Source organism: Tarenaya hassleriana, unplaced genomic scaffold (genome assembly GCF_000463585.1).
Source record: "Tarenaya hassleriana unplaced genomic scaffold, ASM46358v1 Cleome166, whole genome shotgun sequence".
In the NCBI taxonomy this organism is placed as follows: domain Eukaryota; kingdom Viridiplantae; phylum Streptophyta; class Magnoliopsida; order Brassicales; family Cleomaceae; genus Tarenaya; species Tarenaya hassleriana.
The window spans coordinates 19,427-42,054 of NW_010965082.1; the positions used below are offsets into that span (position 1 = coordinate 19,427).

Sequence of the window (22,628 nt, forward strand, 5' to 3'; positions counted from 1 at the left end):
TGTATATATATATATATGTGTGTATATATAAATATTTACGTATATACACATTCGAATTCATATATATATATATATGAATTCGAATGTGTATATACGTAAATATTTATATATACACATATATATATATATATATACATATATATATATATAAATATTTACGTATATATATATGTTTGTATATATATAAATATTTATATATATATATATGAATTCGAATGTATACATACGTTAATATTTATATATATATATACATATATTTATATATATATATATATATGTATATATATAAATATTTATATATATGTATATGTATGTATATATGTATGTATATAAATATTTATATGTATAAACATTTATATATGTATATATATTAATGTTATGTAATATCAGAAGTTTAACTTGGAGCAGTTGGATGATTGTCAATTGGAACTCCAGGGTTAAGGAGGATTGAGCTGGAGCAGTGGAAGGATGGGTGACCTACTGGGAAGTGAGTTGCGGGATCGGGATCGGGATAGATGTCAGGGTCGGAGTTGGGTCGGGGGATCGGGATTGGTATCGGGATAGATGTCGGGGCCGGGGTCGGGATCGAGAATATATTTTGAATTTTTTGTTGGAATGTTCCAACGGATTGCGGTTGGAAATTCCGTTGGAAAATTCCAACGGATATCGGTTGGAAATTCGGTTGGAAAATTCCAACCGATAAATCCGTTGGAAATCCGTTGGAAAATTCCCACGGATTGCGGTTGGAAATCCGTTGGAAAATTCCAACGGAAAAATTCGTTGAAATTCCGTTGAAAATTCCAACGGTTTTCCAACGGACACCGTTTTCTAACGACGAAATTCCAACGGATTTATCCGTTGGAAATCCGTTGGAAACGTTAATTTCCAACGGAAATTTGGTCATTTCCAACGGATTTGCCCGTTGGAAATGACCATTTTTTTTGTAGTGTAATGATTCCCTCGGTGATATACACGATCTGTCAGATTTTGCAGGTTTGGTTGCGTGTGACGTTTGACTAGGTTAAAATGTTTCTTCCGCTGCATGAAACCTAGTAAACCAAACCCTAGATCGATATGATCGCATGATAGGAATCCGTAGCGAAACCCAACACAATCACACATCATACTAGTCTTATTATGTCATCATTCCCATAATGACACAAGACTAGGGAGTTCAGTATCATTCATAATGATACATGGATTTCATAACATATCTAGTATACAAGAACATGTAATGAATCAAATACTCTCATAAACCATAGAAAGTATCAATGCATCAAATGTATCTAAATAAAGCTCATAAACAGTAAATCATAGAGCACTAAACCAACAACTGCCCTTTCTCGAGTCCGCAATTTTCAGGTTTACAAACCCGACAAACTTACAACAATTTTTTCGATGTCCCAGAATCGTCGTCTTCCGTTGCAGCGAATCTTCTCCGGTTCATCTTCGTTCTTCCTTTTTTTCCTTCTTAAAACAAACACATTTGACTGTATTAAAGAAAACACAGCATTCGCAAAAATCTTACCAAATCAATCTCTAATCAATCTTTGATTGTTCATCAACAACCGTTTTCTGCACCATCGCTTCTTCGGCCCATATCGAAAGCGTCTTCATTGCAAGACTCTCATTTCTTTCAAACCCAAAAACAAAAACCCGAAATCAAATCGTTTTTAACAACCCATACTCACACAGATCCCAAAAAGACCATTAAACGCTCTGATACCATGATAACTTTTATAAATCGAAATACTTTCACATAACAAATATTTATACGCACGAAACTCTCAAAAGAGAGGATTACAGAGAAAGACCAATCTGCAATAATATTCTACATATACTAACCCATGTATTTAAAGACAAAAATAACCGCAAAATAAAACTGCAACATAACTTCACATTTATAACTTCTACAAACTGCACCAAAAACCAACGTAAACTTCTTCTTTATTTTCCTCCAACTGCTTTGTCTTCTATCATTTTCCTTTCGCATCAAACGAGCTTGATCTAAAGTTTCAACAAAAACCAATTAGCAACATCAATCTATCCGGCAAACCTCTTGAAGCAATTCTCAGAAGGCGATAAGGTGGATGGGGTCTGTATCATATAGTGTTGCGTCGACATCAAATAGAACGGCTTCTAAGGGCGCAAGGTGCAACAGAGAAGCTTTACTAATGGTCACTAAAGGAACAGAGCAGTCAGACCATTTGAACCACAGCCGACATGAACTCGCATCGCATTCAACCATATGAAACAAATTCAACCTCAGTCGAAATCAAGAAAACCAAGTGGACTTGAAATGTTCACAATCGAATGAAAGCCTGGTGCCGTTAAAAATTCATAATCCATCATATAACACCAAACCTTGAACATAACTCTAAATATCAACAAATTCACAACCAAACATATCGAAGAAACTGAAGTTTATAGCAAAACCAAGTGGGGTTTATGTACATTGACTCTACAAATCAATAATTTTCGGTATGATACAACAATCTTAACATGTCAAAAACAAATGAAGCTGAAAGAAGAACGAAGTGAGCTTTCAAAACCAAAGTCAACCGACAGGAAACCAGATGGGTGTAAACATTAACTCTCTAAATCAACAATTTTCAGTATGGAATAGCATTCGAACATATTGATCAAATCAAACCTGACATGAACACCATCTGGGCTTAAATAGTTCCGACCCGACATTCCAAATGGATTAAACCCATCTGTGCATAACGCTAGATAAACATTTCTAGGCTCTTGAGCAAAATCAGGAAATACCTGTTGAAAATGTTTCCATGCTAACCCGTCTGATGGATGATGCATTTCCCCTTCTGGAGTACAATGTTCGTCGTGCTACCTCATATGTGATGCGGTTTTCTCAGACTGATATAATTTCTTCAATCGATCTGTAATAGGCATATAAAACATTCTTTTCAATTGAATCAACTTGCCTTTTTTGGATGCTTTTCGTCGTGGCCGATACCGATCCTTCCCACAGAACCGAATTGCATCAATTCTTCGTCGTTCTTCCAAAAAATCATGCAGTTGTTTTCGCAAACATCAATCTTTTTATACGGTAGTCCCAACTTCCGCATCAGACTCTTCGTCTCATAATATGATTCTGTTGCAGTATTACCTTCTGGTAGATATTGTTTGAACATCTGACTAAACCCGTCCATACATTTCTCCGGAATATTGTAATCAGTCTTCATGTTCATCAATTGTGACGACAACGACAATCTCGATAGACCTTCATTGCATCCTTCATATATTGGAGTGCTCGATGTATTAAGGATCTCGTAGAACCTTTTAGCTTCGAAATTTGGCTCTTCTTCCTCCCTGTAAGATGGTTGACCGACATTGGGAAACGCATCAATCACCATTTCGGAATACGGATTTCTTTCTCCTTGTTGAAATTCGTTTGGCTGCTCATCGATAATGACTTGATTAACTACATCATATGAAGACGTCGTGTCCAATGTTTCTCGTGAGCTAGCCAAACAAAATAACTGGACATGAACCCTCTTCGGTATAGATGATTCCAGACTTGCTGAATACACTGTCATTTCGTATTTTCACACTTCACACACAGACATGGAAGTTTCGATCCTTCGATATATGACGGTTGAGATGTAACAAACGTCATAAACGCTTGCAACGCTTCTTCAAAATCTTTGCATATTTGATTTGTGTATGGATCTATTCTTTCATACATCCATCTTCTTGCATTGAAAGACATTTTTTTGGTGTTTTTTTCGTTTTTTTGGTGTTTTTTTCGTTTGCATATGGTGATCTAAACATGCGATGGGTGTAATATTGTTGCGAATTGCGACGGAATTGCGACGGAATAACGACGGACGTCGGCATTCGCATTTAACACGTTTTCCACCTACCATGCGACGGATACCGACGGACAACCAAACCAACGACGGAATACGACCATTTGCGACGGACATTCTGAGCAAAAAAAAACACGTTTCTTACCTAATATATGACGGAGACGGTGCGTCGGATATCCGTCGCTAAAAACGACGGACTGCGTCGAACTTTTCCGTCGTAACACTTGCGACGGATAATACGGTCGGTATCCGTAGCCAATAGTTACGACGGATGGTCCGTCGTATAATTCCGTCAGAAGTCCCTCGTTTTCGGTCGCAAAGATTTTGCGACAGAATAGTCCGTCATATTCCGTCGTCTTATTTTGCGACGGAAACCTATGGATTACGTCGAATTATTTTCCATCTGTATTCCGTCGTTATTCGTCGTTAATTTTAGTGCGACGGACACATCCGTCGCAATGTCCGTCGTCTTTTACCGCTTTTTTTGTAGTGAAAGACAATATGTAGTAGTCACTTAGTGTTGGATTAGGGAAGAGGATTATTCGGATGAAGGAGGAGGATTATTTAGTGTTTAGGATTTTTGGAGGAGATTAGGAAATATTTGGAAGAAGAAAGAATTTGAAGATTTTTTGAAGAGGAAATGTTTTTCTTAATCTTTCTTTGTTTTTCTCTCTTCAAATTTCCTTGATTTCAAACTTCATACAAACACACATATTTATACTATAAACTCACACCTAACTACATATCTAATTCACTTATTAAACACATTTTTACCTAATTTTCTTCCACACATATTCTACACATTTCTAACTACCTCACCAAACTACAATTTCATCACATTTTCTCACACTAACATATTAATCACATTTCTCACACCTTTCATATTAATCACATTTTTCATAATCATACCAAAATATTTATTAATTGATTTTCTAAAATCAAGTTTAATTTTCAACACTTAGTAATTTATTAACACGAATGATCTAGATACAATATGAGAATGCTACCACTAAAAAAATAATCCTCTAAAATATTTTTCTAGCGGGTTAAGATCAATATTTCATATAGTTTCGAGTCAGTTATATGCTCAAACCTATGTTATTTCGGTGGACATCCATATGGTTAGGTCCAAATCAGATTTGAGAACCCAACTCAAAACAAACTATATTAAAGCTATGTAATGCATCTAACAAATGAATCAATAAAAAAGTATGTTTTCTTTTATGAAATGTTAATATATTTACTAAAAAAGAATCAGATTGTGAGTTACACAACAGTTTAGAAACCGTATAACAAAAAGCAGGAGAACTTCCATAGTAGGTGGATTTTCTAAAAAGAAAACATTTGTCAAACTCAAAAAATGTTTTTCTAGTAGGTGGATTTTCTCGTTGTTGACTTCTCTTTTGGTTGGATAGTATGATGTTCCGAACAAGTTGGTCAAATTTTGTTTGAATACAACAATGTCCGTGAGTTGAGAGCGGAAAATCCGGTTGTTTCACTCTTGCCAAATCAAGTAGATCGCTGCTTACAACGTGATTTTTACCAGTGTTGCTCGCTCTCGTTTGTGGCCTACAGTTTCAATCCAATGGAACTGGTACATCTCGTCTTCCGCGGTGCAAAGGAGACATTGGACCACATGTTGTATACTCCATGGATTCAATACAAAGTATGTTGTTATCATATCTTAGATTATTTTAGAATATCTAAATCATCAATATTATGTGTATATATATATATATGTATATTGTATATATATGTGTGTGTATTTGTTTTTATTTTTAATCTTAAAGTTTTTGTATTATTTTTATTGATTATTGATTATTGTTTTTTATTTTGTTTTTCTTTTTTTTCTTTTTTAATTAGTTTTAAATAGAAAATGATAACGTCACTTATTTTAATGTTATCGAACGATGACATGATAATTTTTAAACACGTTGCGTTGATGTATATAACCTTCTGTTAAAATTGTGACGGTTTTAAGGTTTTAAGTAGGAAATTCAAAGAAATTGGTAAATGTGATCCTTTTTTTTTTACAAAATTGTAGTGTATATATATTTATATATTCATTTATTTATTTATTTATTTATTTATTTATGAAATTTAAAAAGTACAAATTTGGGTGGTAATTTCAAGAAAACGAAAAGATCTTTCTTCTTACTGCCTATCTCTCACTCACTCGCCTTCCCCTTCAGTCGTCCCCGAAGACACGTAACTCACGGCAAGAGATGTGCTCTCGTCGGCGGCAAATGACGGCGGAGCAACCGCTGACGTGGCGGCCACCGGAGCTTGGAACTGTTGCTTGCACGAGTGGCAAGTGATCTGCATCATTGTTGCACTAATCCTTTTTGTGGCTTCGTCCCTAAGAATCTGCGCCTTCTCGAGCTCGGCTTGTGCTTGTTGCCTAATTCTCTTGGCGTTTGCAAATTCCATCTCCGCCATTTCTATCTGCCTCTTGGCTTCTCTTCTCGCCTCTTCCGCTATCATCAGCTGCTCGCTCCCTCTCTCCATAAGGCTCACCTCCGCTCTCGAACTCGTTTCTCCCTTCTCGTAACCATTCTTCCTCTGCATGTCAAATGACGTCCTTGCCATTTGCGTTGTCACCCCGATCGAAAGCTCGAGACTTGTCTCGTGGGTTTCATCTGCGTTTCTTGATGGCAGTAGATGGAGTTCGGGGTTGTCATTTCGAGGTCGAGGGTCCAACGGATATAGCAATGTGGATCGTTGTTGATCGGACGTAGGTGGTGGTCCTAGCAAGGGAAGTCCTGGCAACAAAGGGCCGACGCAGAGGTTGGCTGTGTCGGAGGAAGGAGTGCTTGCTGTTGAAGCGGTTCTTGATGACGTGGCGGCCATGGCGGCTGCTGCCAATGGCTGAGCTCGTCGCATGGTGCAATTGTCTTGATGCTCAATAAACCTCTCCACCCTTTTGAGCAAAGCACACACGGACAAAACAAGAATGTCCAAATAGAAGAAGTGTTAGAGAATCAATGCGTTCATATGTACAAGAGGCGCGAGGAATAAATGCGTTAACGGAGCACGTACGTACATGTAGGGTTAGGGAGAAACAAATGGGTGCAATAATATAAAATCAAGTCGGGGATTTAGGTATCTTTTTGGGAATGGATTTAATATAACGTGACAGGACTTTTAAGTCCTTCACATATTAAACAAATGCATACAAAGTGCAAGTTACGGAAATCAAGTCATGGGGTCAACGTGAGTTTTTTACATTTATATAAAAAAAAAACAGTTCACATTACTTTAATAATATAATAATTCCGGGAACAGTGAAGCACCACAACGACCCATTAATTCGAGCTTCCATTGTCAGGATGTTTATGTGCATTACATGTATATTATATATATATATACACATACATACATGTGTGTGTGAGTGGTAACATGTCCAACGCCCTACTAGAAAAACATTCTTTGGTTTATTTAGCATGAGATTCCAGGAAAAATCTTTCTTAATTATAAAAAAATACCCGACGCATTAAGTTTAAACCCTTACAAATTCGAACTGATCTAGGGTTACCCACATGAACTGCACATTATAAACATTATATTTCCTCCTCCAAATCAGAATATATTGGTCGAAACAAAGAGAATCTTTGGGCGTACTGACCTCGAAAAGACGCGGCCGCAATCGCAAGAGTGGCCGCGGGTGCCGCAGGTCTTGAGATGGGCCTTGTAATCGGATTGAACGGCGTAGCCTTTGGAGCATCTCTCGCAGACCCACTGCTTGTGGCTGCTGTGTTTTCGCCGGAAATGTTTCTTGATCCCGACAAGATCGCCGAGGGCATGGCAGGGATCGTGGTGGAGACACGTCGGCTCAGGACAGACATAGACCCTCTTTCTCAGTTCCTGGTTGTTCTCTCTCTTCAGAAGCTTCCATGGTACCTTATGCCTTCTCCTGTGCATCTGAAGATTCTGGTCCCTCTGAAACCCTTGGCTGCAGATCTCGCACACGTACCGATCCGATTCCAGGAGCGTTCTCGGAGATAACGACATCACCTCCGCGTCTGGATCTGCCGTTCTCCACCGGAAAATCGCACATCAGGATCGATTATTGATTAAGGGAATTATCAAATACCCACTCGAAAAAACACGAACATTGGTCGGATTATGCAAAACCCATTCGAAAAACACAAACTTTGGTCGTATTATCGAAGCCCATTAAAGAATACACAAGCTTTGGTGAGAGAAAGAAACCGCCATATGGAAAAACACAAACTTTTTGTTGGATTACGAAAGAAAAAGAACCTGGAGTGCCCGCGGGCCTGCGTTTTCTCTTCTGGGAAGCGGAGGAGGCGGATCCATTGTTATCGAGCAGATGATCGGAGGAAGACGATGGACCGTTTCGGTGATTGTTGTGGGGGTTGCTTCTGCTGCTGCTGTTGCTGTTGATGGTATCGTAATCTATCATCGGATGCGATATTAACCCCTTTTTCCCCGGTGGTGGTATAGTGGAAGTAGAGTACTGGCTTACTGAAAAATAAGAACAAAATCCAAGAATCTTTTGTTTTTCATGTGGGGAGGAGAGGGTTTTCTTCTTCTCTCTTTTCTTCTTTATTTGGTAGGTAGTGGTCTCTCAGCTTTTACCGATGGAAGAAGAAGGCGAGATGAGCGCTGAGAGAGAGAGAGAGAGAGAGAGAGAGAGAGTTTGCTTTCTGAAATCAGCTTTTGTTCAAGTTCTTTTTCCTTCAGAGAAAAGGGAACTTTTTTTTCCTTTTCTCGGGAAAATTCGCTCCTTGTTCCTGTGCAAATTTTCTCTATTTGTTGATGGTTTCATTGACCTCTCACCTTACCTGGAGAAGGCATTGTATGGTCTTTGATGCCTCAATCTTCTTTACACCTACGATCCTCCTCTCTCTCTCTCTCTCTCTCTCTCTCTCTCTCTACATCTACAGTATAATATACAAACACATATATACATATATATATATATATATACACACATACATAATTACATATAATTGTATACATAAAGATGAGGGTTGGGGTGGGGCAGTGAAACTTGGAGCCCACAAAGGCATTTGGACAAGAAACAAAATAACATCCCCTCTCACAAAAAACAAATACCAGACATTATTATTTCATACCATGCAATATTCTTTTTCAACCATTTATATTTTTGTTTCACACATACATACATATATATATATATTCAAAATCATATTAAAGAATCTAAATCAACTGTTAATCTAGGAAATTGCATACTGGGCATGCCTTTTTAATGATGACAAATGTATGAGTTTAGACCTTTTGGGCTGATACCACAGTCGTAGAATATATGTTTCTATCTCAACCAAATTCATAACCAACCTACATCCATCTTTAACAAAAAAAAAAACAAAAAAACAAATATCCATTATTATACACACATAATTATATATGTGAGATCACAATACATCCAAATCTATAAGCATTAATAGAGAGATTCTTGACATATTACATTCGTTACTAATTAATAAAAACATTTAATCAAAATAAACAGGAGGGATATTTTTTTATTTGTGTTAAACTAATTTTTTAAAACCAATAGAATTTGATTATTTGTATTTACTTCTAAATATTTAATTATCCAAAAAATTGACAATTAACACAATGTCATAGATAGGGGTGAGATTTTATTAATTTCTTCTTATTAGTTTTAAATATATTCAAATATACACAATGCAGTAATCAAACAACGTTATTTTTTTTTTGAAATCCTATCGTCTTTGAACAATACTATAATTATTCAAAAAACTTAAAATTTATCATAAGGGTTGTGTGTATACATCCACGTATTATATGTATAGTAACTAAACACACCGTCCAAAATAGAGGCGGAACAAGTGGGACAGTAAAAAATGGGAGTAAATTAAGTAATAATAAACAAAGAAGAGGAAAAAGACGAAGATGCTTTTGGGAGAAAAAAGAGGAACAATTGTCGAGTTGGAAAGAATGGGTGAAGGATGGGGGGATGGATTCTCATCACATGCTTGCTCCTGTGTATCATTTGCAAAGTTAACCTATAATATATATATATATATATATATAAGTGTATATATATAGTCCAAATGCCATCTTGATTCCAAATCTCATATTCTTTAGCTTTATTCCTCTCGGACTCCCTTTAATCTTTTTTTTTAAATTGTTGACTTATAAGCAGATACATCAGTTTTCGGATGAAACAATTTTTGTATCCATTGTTAAGAAAGAAATAGTTTCGCAAATAAAGAAAAAATAAATAAAACTCTCCAGATATAGATCAACATTTTTCAAAGAGTATATTTATCTTCACACAAAATTATTTCGGGTTTTGACAAACTATTCATCGGCTACAATAAAATATAATTTTTTTTCTCAAGAATCAAAACTTGAAAAAACTTGTACTTTTATTATTTCTTATAAAACATTTATGAAAAACTTTGTATAACACAAAGTCGTATGTGATATTTATAAATATAACAGTTTACATTTCTCGTACTCATTACGAATATTTGTAAACAAGGTTATCTCAAGGGCAATGCAACCGGAGAGGTTACAGCGGACTTCGCTTATGATTTTTTAAATTTTTTATGTTTAATTAATTTATTTTTTGTTTATAAATTTTTTATTATTGAATACTTTTCAAATATAACTAAAGAATAATAATTTAATATTGATTAACATTTAAAAATTGTTGTTATTTTAACATTTTAAATTTTTATGAAAGTAAAACTAAAAAGATTCCATCAAAAATTTTCATCTGGATTTAAAACAAAATCATTTTCTCTTTCTGTATCCAATATTCGACACCTAAATACTAATTCTATTATCAATGTATGAAGTATTGAATATTTATTTCTAATGTACTATTATATAGTATTGAATATCTATTTCAATTTTTATTATTTTATGTTATTAATTTTTTAATATTATATATCGGGATAGAGCTAGAAATTTGATATTATATTAGATTTATAAATTTATAGATTTTTAGTTATATTTTACCAATTTTTTATTTAATTGTCTATTCATTTTGGGGTCGCACAAAATGTTTAAGACAACTCTGCTTGTCAATTCATATTATCACATCACATATCATATTTACATAAATGTTTGATAGTGGATAAATGCATGTGAGGATAAATGTTTTACAATGGTACTGCTCATACATTTTCGGGTGAAACGGCACCTCTTCATGCCTTTATAAATAGATTTCAAGACATTTTAGTTAGTCTATTAAGAGTATTAAATGTATCCTCCTAAAATTTAAATCCTAAATCCTATATTAAAATATATTTTATCATTGAATAACTTGTTATTACCCTTTAAACAGATAATTAAGATTATCATTATCAATGACCAAAATGTTTTAGACTCATCTTAATAGCAGTATTGCATACCATATATTTAGATAATCCTTTTTATGGCTTCCTCACAGCTATCACCAAGCTCCCAGAGGCAAATCTTCCCAATGATCTGTCGAGCCCGCTAAATGTTCGAGAGGTCCTCTATTCAATCATTTTCCTTCTTCTTGTTGCTGGATAATGAAGGAGATTTTGATTTGTACAAATGGTAGAAAAGAAGTGTTTATTCGTGTGTAGACACCTTTTAAGAGAAAATCGCATATAAATACCTAAACTTTTGTAAAATTTTCACATAAATACATGAACTATAAAACTTCCATATAAATATCTAAACTTTCCAATACTTCCACATAAATACCCAAACTTTTAAAAATCTTCCAAATGAAACCAAAATCCATTAACGACGTTTAATTTATAACGAAATCCATAAAAAATTGATGACTTAACATTCGGACACGTTAAACATTATTAAAGCATATTATTTCATTTGAGAGATTTTCAAAAGTCTGGGTATTTTTGTAAAAGTTTTGAAAAGTTTAAATATTTATATGGAAGTTTTATAGTTCAAGTATTTATTTGAGAATTCTGCAAAAAAATCAAATATTTATATGCGATTTTTCTGTTAAGAAACTTACAAAATAATGAATATTTATATTTACTCTTCTTGTAACACTTTTTGTTATTTAATTCATAAAATATTATTTCACATCTTTGTAAGCCTATAAATAGGCATGTGTAAACTATTTTCAAAACACACTAAAAGGAAAGAACAATAAAAGAAATATTCTTCCATCTCGTATCTCCTTTTGTATTTTAGTTCTTATTATTTACAACACGTTAAGGTAATTTTATTGTTATTTATTTATATATTTTCTTTTATATTATATTATAAAAATTATTATAACTAAGTATGCTCTATATTCGCCATATATATGGATCTTGTATATCAGAAAAGTTCTAAATCTATCTAATAACTTATATTTTTTCATTTCGATTATTTTTATAGTTTTATCATGTCGAATCTAACCAACCTCGACTTTGAAGTCCTTGATATTACCGACAAGAATTACTTGCCATGGGTGTTGGATGTAGAGATCCATTTGGAGTCTAAAGGTCTCGAAGAGACAATTGTTGCATCGAATAAATCATCCAACCAAGATAAAGCGAAAGCAATGATATTTCTTCGCCACCATCTTCATGATGGATTGAAAATTGAGTACCTCATTCATAAAGATCCTGCAGATCTTTGGAAATCAATAAAAGAAATATATGATCATCAAAAAACTGTGATTCTCCCAAAAACACGTTACGATTGGATGCATCTTCACTTTCAGGATTTTAAATTTGTTAGTGAGTATAATTCGGCTATGTTTCGAATCATTTCACAAAAGAAATTGTGCGGTGAAACTGTTACTGACTCAGATATGATGGAGAAAACATTATCCACATTTCATGCATCGAACGTGATCTTGCAACAACAATATCGTGAAAAAGGGTTTTACAAAATATGGAGAATTGATCTCTTGTCTCCTTGTTGCTGAGAACAATGAATTATTAATGAAAAATCATGAGTCTCGTCCTACTGGCTCAGCTCCATTTTCCTGAAGCGAATGTGATAGCATTCAATAATAACCGTGGTCGTGGTCGCGGTCGAAGCTATGGACGTGGAGGTGGACGAGGGAGAGCAAGAGGTTATTTTTCTGGTGGCCGAAGCAACTATAATAAGAGGGATAAAACCCAAGAAAGTTATGATGGTGGAATGAATAAAATGGTAAAGGAAAGTATATGCCACCGATGCGGGATGAAAGGTCATTGGTCGCGGACCTGTCGCACTCCAAAACATTTTGTTAATCTTTATCAAGAATTCTTGAAGAACAAAGAGAAAAATATTGAAACAAATTTCATTGTTGACGGTTCCAGTGATTTCAACGAAGGTCTTGATGATCTGATACATCTGGATGCAGCTGATTTCCTTATCAATCATGAAGATGGAAATAATCAGAATTGATCAAGATATTTATGAAATATAAAATTTATCTTAAGTTTTTATTATTGTTATGAACTATGTTTTATTTTATTATTAACGTTTTTTTAAATATACTTATGCATTATATTATTTAATTTTTATTCTCTCTAGATTATGGATAAATATCATTCTGAGCTCCAAGTTGAGGATATATGTCTTATAGACAGTGCGACAACGCACACTATTCTTAAATATAAGAAATATTTCTTTAATTTGAGAAATGATCGAGCACACGTCAATACTATATTAGGATGTGCACAAATAATTGAGGGCACTGGAATAACAAGTTTTATTATGCCAAATGGCACAAAACTCATGATCGAAAATGCATTATTTTCGTCTGTCTCAAAGAAATTTGTTAAGTTTTAAGGATATTCGTTCAAATGATATCATATTGAGACTATGAATGAAAGAAATATGGAATATCTTTGCATTACCTCAACTATGATGGGTAAAAGATATATGTTAGAAAAACTACCCGCGTTCTCATATGGGTTATATTATATAACTATGAGAATGAGTGAATCATATAATACAGTAAATTCAAAATTTATTGACATTGTAAACCAGAAGTTTACAGATACATTTAAGGTTTGGCATGACAGATTAGGCCATCCTGGTTCAACAATAATGCAGAAAATTATTAAGAATTCATGTGGTCATGTATTGAAAAACCAGAAGATTTTTGAATCCCACGAATTCTCTTGTGTTGCATATTCCAAAGGAAAGTTGATAATAAGACACTCACCAACTAAGATAAGAAATGAATCGTTAACATTTTTGGAACGAATTCATGGTGCTATATGTGGCCCAATTCATCCACCATGTGGACCACTTCGATATTTTATGGTTCTGATCGATGTATCAACTCGATGGTCACATGTGCGTTTATTATCATCTCGTAATTTAGCTTTTGTAAGGTTACTTGCACAAATAATACGGTTACGGGCATATTTTTCCGATTATCTGATAAAAACAATTCGACTCGATAATGCTGGTGAATTTACGTCTGAATCATTTATAACTTATTGTATGTCGGTTGGGATAAAAGTGGAATATCCTGTAGCTTATGTTTACACTCAAAATGGTTTAGCTGAATCATTTATAAAATGAATCCAATGGATTGCGAGACCTATACTTATAAAATCGAACCTTCCTATAGGGGCTTGGGGACATGTTGTTCTACATGCATCACAACTTATACGCATCAGACCACCAAGTTATAATGATATTTTCCCGTTACAATTGATTCATGGTTAGGAACCAAATATTTCCCACTTACGAACATTTGGATGTGCGGTATATATTCCAATTAGTCCACCACAACGCACAAAAATGGGACATCAACGGAGGATGAGAATTTATGTTGGATATGAATCTCCATCTATAATCAAATATATTGAAAACCAATGACCGGAGATTTATTTACTGCAAGATTTGCAGATTGTCATTTTGATGAATCATTATTCCCAACGTTATGGGGAAATAACAAGCAACTGGAAAATGAGATATCATGGAATGAATTATCATTAAAAGGTTTAGATCCTCGAACAAAAGATTGTGAACTACAAGTTCAAAAGATAATTCATTTGCAAGGTATTGCAAATCAACTGCCATATGCATTTATTGATCACAAAAGAGTAACAAAATCTCATATTCCAGCTGTAAATGCTCTGATTAGAATTGATATATATGAAGAACAACCTACGATTGTTAGTGAGTCTAAGGTAAGCCAAAAGCGTGGTAGACCAATTGGTTCCAAAGATAAAAATTCTCGAAAAAGAAAAGGAGCAAACAATTATGATAATAAAAATGAAGATATTTCTCTAGAAGAGACCGTTGACATTGTTAATAATGAAGAGAATCAAGTATCTACAATTAATGAAAATGAAGAGATCTCGATTAACTATGTCAATACGGGGCGAGATGGGACCGAAATAATATAATTGTCGACAATATTTTCGTATATAATATAGCGCGCGATATCATAAACGAAAATGAGGATCATGAACCTACCTCTATAGAAGAGTGTAGAAATAGAAAGGATTGGCCAAAATAGAAAGAGACAATCAAGTCTGAATTAGAGTCATTTAAAAAACGAGATGTCGTTGGACCTATAGTCCAAACACCGAAAGGCATTAAACCTCTAGGTTATAAGTGGATATTTATAAGGAAAAGAAATGAACAAAATAAAATTATCAGATATAAAGCACGACTTGTTGCACAAGGTTTTACCCAAATGCCTTGTATTGATTATGAAGAGACATATTCTCCTGTGGTGGATGCAATAACATTTCGATATTTAATATGTGTGGCAGTACATGAAAGACTTGAAATGCGCCTTAATCACAACATATTTGTATGGATCATTAAATCATAATATTTATATGAAAATCCCTGAAGGATTTAAAGTGTCTGAAGCACATATTGATAATTACCGGGAAATTTATTTAGTAAAGTTAAACAAAGCGTTGTATGGATTGAAACAATAAGGAGGAATGTGGTATAATCGTTTGAGTGAATTTTTAACCAAAGAAGGTTATAATAATGATCCTATATGTCCATGCATGTTCATAAAAACCATAAAATCTAAATTCGTCATAATTTCTGTTTATGTAGATGATTTAAATATCATCGGTTCTTCTAAAGAGTTATTACAAGTTGTGCAATGTTTAAAAAAGGAGTTTGAAATGAAAGACCTCTTGGAAAAACAAAATATTGTTTAAATCTTCAAATTGAACATCTAAAAGATTGAGTTTTCTTACATCAATCTATTTATTTGGAAAAAGTACTTAAAAGATTTTATATGGATAAAACTCATCCATTAAGTACTCCCATGGTAGTAAGGTCATCAGATGTTAATAAAGATGTGTTTGGACCTCGTGATGAAAATGAAGAACTATTTGGGCCCGAAGTGCCATATCTTAGTGCTATTGGAGCATTAATGTATTTTGCTAATAATGCACATCCTGATATATCTTTTGCCGTAAGTTTGTTAGCAAGATATAGTTCTTCACCAACTCGAAGACATTAGAATGGCGTGAAATATGTATTTAGATATCTTCGAGGGACCATGGATATGGATTTATATTACTCCAACATGACCAAATCAGATTTAATTGGTTATGTAGATGCAGGATATCTATCAGATCCGCATAAAGCCCGATCTCAATCAGGATATATATTCACTTATGGTGGAACTGCAATTTCATGGCGTTCTACAAAGCAAACTTTGGTTGCAACTTCAACTAATCACGCAGAAATATTGGCGATTTATGAGGCAAGCCAAGAATGTGTTTGGTTAAGATCGTTATCTCACCATATTCGGGGATCATGTGGACTTTCAACCAATAAGATATTTCTACAATCTTATTTGAAGATAATACTGCATGTATAGCACAGTTAAAGAATGGCTACATCAAAGGTGACAAAACGAAACATATCTCGCCAAAGTTCTTCTTCACTCATGATCTTCAAGAAAAGACTGAAATAAGTATTCATCAAATTAATTCAAGTGAGAATCCAGCAGATTTGTTCACTAAGTCTCTATCCAGATCGACATTTGAAAAGATGGTACATATGATTGAGATGCGGCATTTGAGAGATATAAAATGATGTTATTTCCAGGGGGAGAAAAAGATATGTACTGCACTCTTTTTTCCTTCATCAAGTTTTGTCCCACTGGGTTTTCTTGGTAAGGTTTTTAACGAGACGGTATCCAAACATATCTTTTGGTCAATAGATATTCAAGGGGGAGTGTTAAGAAACTTACAAAATAATGAATATCTATATTTACTCTTCTTGTAATATTTTTTATTATTTAATTCATAACATGTTGTTTCACATCTTTGTAAGCCTATAAATAGCATGTGTAAACTATTTTCAAAACATACTAAAACGAAAGAACAATAAAAGAAATATTCTCCCATCTCATATCTCCTTTTGCGTTTTAGTTCTTATTATTTACAACATTTTCTTTTTAGTAAATGATATATTAGATTGTAACTTGACTTGACATATATACCGTTCATTACTACGTCCCTAATCAATTGTCTTACATACTCATATGTCTAAACGATGTATCTAAACTTTTCATTATTTATTTTATTGTACGCACGATACATGGTCGATTCATTATCATAATAAACGAAAATAACTATCAATTGTTGTGGACACAAATTTTATATCTAATAAGATATCTCTTAGTTAATTCATTTCTTTGTCGACGGCCGATAAAAATATAAACTCGACCTTCATCATAGAATATGATGTTGATCTAGGGTGTGATCTAATCTCGTTTTAATTTTTCTAGACGTAACTACCGCAATTATACGAATCGTTTGTAGTATCTAGGGTTGAACTCTAGGGACAGAAACAAACACACTATTTGGAACTCGTTTGATGGCGATTGTGGAGGTGATGGATGATATTAACTACTATAACAAGAGTATAAATGATGGATATATACAAATGGAGGGATCACTACAAAAAAATCAGCAAATTCCAACGAATTTTCCAACGGATTTATCCGTTGGAAATTTTTCAACGGATTTTCAACGGTTTTCAACGGCATTTCAACGGTGATTTCCGTTAAAAATCCGTTGAAAATTTCCAACGGATATCCGTTGGAATCGCCCGTTGGAAATTTTTAACGGAATTTTCAACGTATTCAATTGAAAAAATTAGGGTTGAAATTTTCCAACGGTATTTCCAACGGATATCCGTTGGAATTTTTTTTGGAAATTTAAAAAAAAAATTCCAACGGAATTCTAACGGATGTCAGTTGAAATTTTTTTTGAAAATTTTAAAAAAAAATTCCAACGGAATTTCAACGGATGTCGGTTGGAAATTTTTTTGGAGATTTAAAAAAAAAATTCCAACGGAATTCCAACGGATGTCGGTTGGAAATTTTTTTGGAAATTTTAAAAAAAAAATTCCAACGGAATTCCAACGGATGTCGGTTGGAAATTTTTTTGGAAATTTAAAAAAAAAATTCCAACGATGTATATGTATATATATATATGTATATGTATATATATATATATATGTGTATATATAAATATTTACGTATATACACATTCGAATTCATATATATTTGTGTATATATATAAATATTTACGTATATATATATGTTTGTATATATATAAATATTTATATATATATATATGAATTCGAATGTATACATACGTTAATATTTATATATATATATACATATATTTATATATATGTATATATATGTATGTATATATATAAATATTTATATATATGTATATGTATGTATATATGTATGTATATAAATATTTATATGTATAAACATTTATATATGTATATATATTAATGTTATGTAATATCAGAAGTTTAACTTGGAGCAGTTGGATGATTGTCAATTGGAACTCCAGGGTTAAGGAGGATTGAGCTGGAGCAGTGGAAGGATGGGTGACCTACTGGGAAGTGAGTTGCGGGATCGGGATCGGGATAGATGTCGGGGTCGGAGTTGGGCCGGGGGATCGGGATCGGGATCGGTATCGGGATAGATGTCGGGGCCGGGGTCGGGATCGAGAATATATTTTGAATTTTTTGTTGGAATGTTCCAACGGATTGCGGTTGGAAATTCCGTTGGAAAATTCCAACGGATATCGGTTGGAAATTCGGTTGGAAAATTTCAACCGATAAATCCGTTGGAAATCCGTTGGAAAATTCCAACGGATTGCGGTTGGAAATCCGTTGGAAAATTCCAACGGAAAAATTCGTTGAAATTCCGTTGAAAATTCCAACGGTTTTCCAACGGACACCGGTTTCTAACGACGAAATTCTAACGGATTTATCCGTTGGAAACGTTAATTTCCAACGGAAATTTGGTCATTTCCAACGGATTTGCCCGTTGGAAATGACCATTTTTTTTGTAGTGGGTGACTATTTCGGTTATTAACGGAATAACCGAGTCAAACCGAATCGAATAAGACATAACCGTATATGAACTGAACCTGACATCAAAACCGAACGGTTATGATTTCCTTAAACCCGAAAAACCGAAACCGAAATTGAACCGAACCGAATAAAAAATAACCGAAAAAACCGAGAGAATAACCGACAATTTTCTTTGGAAAATTGAACTTTTTACCAAAACCGAACCGAACCCGAACCGAAAAATAACCGAACCGAATCGAACCGAAATTTATATAAAAACCGAATGGTTATAGTTTTTCTATAACCGAAATAACCGAACTCGAATATAACCGAACCGAACCCGAACCGAAACCCGAATTGGCCACGCCTAACCAACACACAAGAAAGAAACCTTTGCGAGAACACATTACATGCATATATGTCTGATTACTTCAGATTTAGCACTGAAACTTGAAGCCTGAACCGTGTAACTTCTGTTCAGAGGTTCTGTCTATTTCCTCTGCCAAAGAATCCGTCAAAGTGTCCCTCCATCCTTCGATTTGTCCTTTCCTAAAGAAAGCGTTCGTTTCAATTCCATTCGGCAACTTCCCCTTTCGGTTAACTTCCAAGTTACTGAGACTCTCGAAGCTGCAAAGCCTTATGATTTCATCGACCATTCCTTTCTCCTCCTCTTCTTCTTTAGTGAAAGAGCATCCCAAGAAGTCGGCCATTCTCTTCAGGTGAGTTCTTGGACGCTCTTTCATTTCTTCGTACGTAACGAAAAAGACCTTGTCCGGGTTCTTCTGACTTGCTTCCCAGTATCCCAGGACATGATCCCAGAAGGGTCCGCCGATAAAAGACCCTTCACAGAACAACTTGACAGCCTCTTCTATGGGGCAGACCAAGGTCTCTTGGGAAGCCAGCTTGTGTCCGAAATGCCAAAGGGAAACAAACATGTCCTTAGGGTTCCTGCAACAATACACGATCTTACAGGACGAGCCCTTGATGGAGTCGGGCAGCGAAACGTGGGCCATATGAGTGTTAAAGAATCTCGTACAGGAGGAGGAGGAGGACACAACGTCATCAGGTAAACCATGGGGGTAATTATAGTAAACGCCCTCCAAAAATGACACGAGGGAATGAGGGTTGTGAGTGAGGAGAGGATGCTGATGTTGACAATCATGGAACTTGTTTCGGTTGATCAGAGCGAAAATGAGGGCTTTCAACCAAGTCGTACCTGATTTAGGGTTTGTGACGAGGATTACGTCGGAATCTTGGGCTTGGAAGTGTTTTTGGCAGTTTATAGTTCCTTGTAAGAGGCTTGGTGGTAGCCAAAATCCTTGGAACTGATACGTATGGTTCACCATCCAACCTTTCTGTCTTGGAAGTGAAGTCATCATGTCTTTGATTTCTTCGGTCATCCCTTCGTCACCCAAGTAAACCGGAAGTGAAGCATTCGAGTTCGTCATCACCACTAACGTTACGGTGTCTTGTATTGAGCTGAGATTCTTGATCTCCAATACCTGAAGATCTCAAGCTATATATATATATATGTGTGTGTGTGTGTTGTTGGATGAGAACCTTGCTCCCCAAGCAGGATTTTGGGCCACTTGCTGAGAAACTTCAAATAAAAAAAGTAGTTCCTTGACGACCAAGTAGTAAGTAGGAAAAGGGATCACGTATCTGACTAAACGACGAGGAGGAAGGGTCAAACGTAGTCATCATAGGTGACGGAAACTATCGATTGTACAAGGACCGTTTTTTAAGGATTACTTTGCATCTCACAAATTCGGTTTGGGAAATTCAATGTTGTTTTGTATCGTTGACTCTCTCGATACCCAACCTCATTTCCTAGAAACTTATAGCTTACCGATCTCTCAATTCCTAATAGGTTAAAATCTTTAAAAACTTAAAAAACCTATCACAATTCCTAGACAATACAACTATTTATCAATACGAAGATCATCTATTCAATTAAAGCTTTCCAAACGTAATCTGCATGAATTTGCATGAATTGCCATTTCCCACCCTACAACAAAGAAAATTTCGTGCAAACTGCCTTAGCTTGAGAATCTTCCTCTAATACCATGATCCCGACCCCTTCTGATTTAGATTCCAAAACGATTTATCAACTAGTCGATGTACCCTCAACCTATATGGAAGACAACATAAGAGAGTATACAAGAGAAAAAGATTAAGAGATAGAGTTATAAAGACTACTTAGAGTTTTGCAACATGGTCTTCCTCTTTCTCCTCTTCTACTCTTGAATCTCCTTTGAAATGCGTTGGATTTACTCTCAAAACCTCTCTCAAGTGTTGCAAAGCTCCCCTCCAACCTCTTGGTCGTGACTATCTTATGGTGGCTCAAATGGTAGTTGTCCCTTTCTCTTTTTTGTGAGTGGCGCCAAAAAAAGAAAAACATGTTTTCTTTTCAATGATCGATCTATTGTGTTTGACGATCGGTCGATCGTGCTCTCTAATTAATTTGTTCAGAGTCCGTGATCGATCTATCGTCGAATCACGATACCCAATTTAGACGTAGTGATAAATATTTTATAATGGTTTAGTGATGTTTAGATCATGATCATATTGCATAAATGAGACATTTATATGATTCAATTATATATATACACAAGGAGAATGTGCTTTTTTGAAAATTTATTTTTAATATGAAAACAGCGTAGTTGGTGGTGAGGCTATAATAATATTTAAGGCATAACATAAAGAGCATGCCATAATTTGAGAGAGTAATTGCCGTTTTCGTAATTGTGCACTGAAACCCGCGGCATTTGTCTCCTTCCTTCGCTCTCTTTTTCCTGTCTGAAAGTTATTGTGAATTAAAGTTGGCATCTTTATAGATTCACTGAAACTTTTAACACACCAAAAAAAGAAAACAAAAAATACAATATTTTGTAACCCATACGAAGAAACACTGCGTGTATGTATATAATAAATGCGTACATATATACTTCGTACATACATGTATAGGTAGACTTATATACTTGCTTGCATGCTTGTGTACATATTTTCCCTCCTCGACGTGCGAATTAACACAGGTAATAAAAAATGTAGAAATATGTTGCTTAGGCTGTGAATGGTACCTTTTATCCTGTCGGTAAATGTATTATACTATGAATTACAATTTTAGATAAAATTTCCTGTATATCTCTTATTCTCATATTTAAGAGATGTTTGATTCTAAACCACATAAAATGTAAAGATCGAGAAGAATAGTATACATAGAAATCGAAAAGGAGATGTACTGAACGGGTTGAAAAAAATAGAAAAGAAACTAAGGAAGTGATGACAACATGGGACTTTGGTTCCTTTAAGCTTTTTATTCGCTTTCAACGAGTAATGATGGAGAGGTGAAAGGTTCTTGACAACCGCATAAAGATATCATTACAGAAGATTTACATAAAAAATAAATAAATAATAACTGGCTTTGTCTCTATCTCCTAATCTTCATCGAAAGCATATAAAATCTTTGCCCACATGGACGGTGTAAGCCCCTTTTTACCTCCCCCTTCCCCACACACCGCA

General features: G+C 34.7%; 2 protein-coding genes across 2 annotated transcripts; both read right to left on the reverse strand.

The window, feature by feature from the left end:
• Positions 1 to 5,903: 5,903 nt before the first annotated feature.
• Positions 5,904 to 8,716, reverse strand: LOC104809789 (protein indeterminate-domain 14-like). Its single transcript, XM_010535865.1, has 3 exons — positions 8,097 to 8,716; positions 7,459 to 7,861; positions 5,904 to 6,753 (listed from the first exon to the last, which is right to left on the reverse strand). Exons 1-3 carry the CDS (start codon positions 8,257 to 8,259, stop codon positions 6,006 to 6,008), a joined length of 1,314 nt encoding a protein of 437 aa, XP_010534167.1. The 5' UTR covers positions 8,260 to 8,716; the 3' UTR covers positions 5,904 to 6,005.
• Positions 8,717 to 19,396: 10,680 nt separating this feature from the next.
• LOC104809790 (cytosolic sulfotransferase 12-like) lies at positions 19,397 to 20,647 on the reverse strand. Its single transcript, XM_010535866.1, has one exon. The coding sequence runs from the start codon at positions 20,552 to 20,554 to the stop codon at positions 19,544 to 19,546; it is 1,011 nt and encodes a 336-aa protein (XP_010534168.1). The 5' UTR covers positions 20,555 to 20,647; the 3' UTR covers positions 19,397 to 19,543.
• Positions 20,648 to 22,628: the final 1,981 nt, after the last annotated feature.